This window comes from Empidonax traillii, unplaced genomic scaffold, assembly GCF_003031625.1.
Source record: "Empidonax traillii isolate 1590-97213 ecotype Southwest subspecies unplaced genomic scaffold, ASM303162v1 scaffold3371:size32227, whole genome shotgun sequence".
Lineage (NCBI taxonomy): Eukaryota > Metazoa > Chordata > Aves > Passeriformes > Tyrannidae > Empidonax > Empidonax traillii.
In genome coordinates this window covers 21823-23707 of record NW_020958564.1, presented here as the reverse complement: position 1 = coordinate 23707, position 1885 = coordinate 21823, and the positions used below count along the sequence as shown (strand labels likewise).

Sequence of the window (1885 nt, the reverse complement as noted above, 5' to 3'; positions counted from 1 at the left end):
CAGCTTGCAGAGTTGCCTGGACCCAGCCTTTAAAACAGCTCCAGGACTGCCTAGGAAATGAGAGGGCATGCGAATAATAACAATAATAATAATAATAACAATAACAATAATAGTAATAATAATAATAATAATAACAATAATAATAATAATAATAATAATATTAATAATAGATATCCCCAGCCCAGAAGACCCAAAGAAACCACCACTTAAGTAAAAGCCCTTCCTGACAAAAGCTCAACGCTCCACCGGGCTTGGAGGAGGAAAAAAAAATCGCCACTTTAAAGAGAAAAGTGGAAAGGAACGCCTGCAAATTCGGCCGATTTCTCCCCTTTAGCGCCGCGCCTCCCCTCGAGAGAGGAGGCTCGACATACAGTTTTAATTATATATTAAAAAAAAAAAAAGAAAGAAACACGACAAACCACCCAAAAAAGCCGCCCCAAAACATTTTGCATGCATCTTAGCGCCTGAAAGAAAGCCCAGGCAGCTAAAGTTGTGTTCTGCCCAATTGCCTTTTACCCTCAGCAACCCCGGGACCGAAAGCCTTTTAAAATGCCCGTGTAAGTTCATGATCAAAGTTAATATTTGTCACGACGGCGTGCTTTTAAAAATTTCACAGACTCGGAGATGCTGTGTCCGCACCTAACATCTCCATTCTCTCTTTTTTTTTTTTTTTTTTCAAAGAGCTTTTTCTTTCCCATCGTAAAAATTCTTCTCGTTGGAAGAAAGAGCTTTGTAGGTTATAATAAAATCCTTCGAACGCTTATAAAACTCCACATAAAATTTGACCGACAAAACACGCCGGGCTAGTTCCCCTTAACCTTTTTCCATTTAACAGCTCTCTCTACCTACTCGAATTGCCGCTTTTGCTGCCTTCCTTGGTGACGGAAGAGGACGAGGCTGATGAAGAGCCGGGGTTCGTGTTTTCCTCTTCGTCTTCCGGGTCCATCCCTTGCTCTCCGCGGGATGACAGCGCGTGGGCTTGGGGCTCTGCCTCCACTTTGCCCTCTCCTTTCTGCAGGCAGGGCTCGCCCGGGTTTTCCGGCCCGCAATAGGCGTTGTCGAAGAAGCGATCGAACCCCTGGGGCAGGACGGTGTTTTTGTTCATGCCGCCGTAGAACCCCGTGGACGCCGGGTGGTTGGAGCCCGGGTGGTGGTGGTGGTGGTGGTGGTGGTGGCTGTACACGCTCTCGTTTTTCATTAGCATTTCGGTCATGGTGGAAGGCGGGAGGCACTCTCTATGCATCAGATCTTCCGCGGAATAGCACGAGGCGTAATTGCTGCGGTGGTGCCATTTACTCGAGGGGTCCAGCCCGTAGGAGACCTCCCGCACGGGCTGCACTTGCGAGAGGTTGGCCGAGTAAGGGTAGGAGATTTGGCGAGAGGGGGCCTGTGGCAAGAAAGATGACACAGTTGAAAATTCGGGGACGTAATAGGTACAGCTGGGGAGGTAGAGATTAGAAGCGCAACCTGCCCTCTCTCCAAACTCGGCGCTGCGCTCCTTCCGCGACTGCGAGCAGAAGTTGCCCAGGTTCACCGAGTTAAACATCTTTCTCTCCCCTTTTTTTTTTCCCCCTCGCTCCTATAGCTCGAGATGTTTTGGATCCGAGGCGCGCGAGGGGGGGAAAAAAATTTGGGAAGGCGAGATGACGCGCGCGATCCGTCTTAGTCGCTCCGGAGGACACGTGATCCAAAGTAGATATTGTCATATATCAGTTTGGAGCACTTAGATGTGTAGGAGTGGTTCACTTAGGTAAGATCTCAGAGGTTCAAACGATTGGTTTGCAAACACCGCAGAAACATTATGAAAATCAATCGCAGATTTGTATTCATTTTCCCTCGAAGGCACACCCCTCCGAGCATCCACAGCTGAACAAGTACAAGGGCT

At 48.3% G+C, this 1885-nt stretch overlaps 1 protein-coding gene across 1 annotated transcript; it reads right to left on the bottom strand.

Moving 5' to 3' along the window:
* Window positions 1-849: 849 nt before the first annotated feature.
* Window positions 850-1546, bottom strand: HOXC11 (homeobox C11; the record flags this gene model as incomplete). The annotated part of the gene is made up of 1 exon (XM_027910391.1): window positions 850-1546. A coding segment is annotated over exon 1 (697 nt), but the record flags the coding sequence as incomplete, so codon positions are not given.
* Between the last annotated feature and the right edge of the window lie 339 nt (window positions 1547-1885).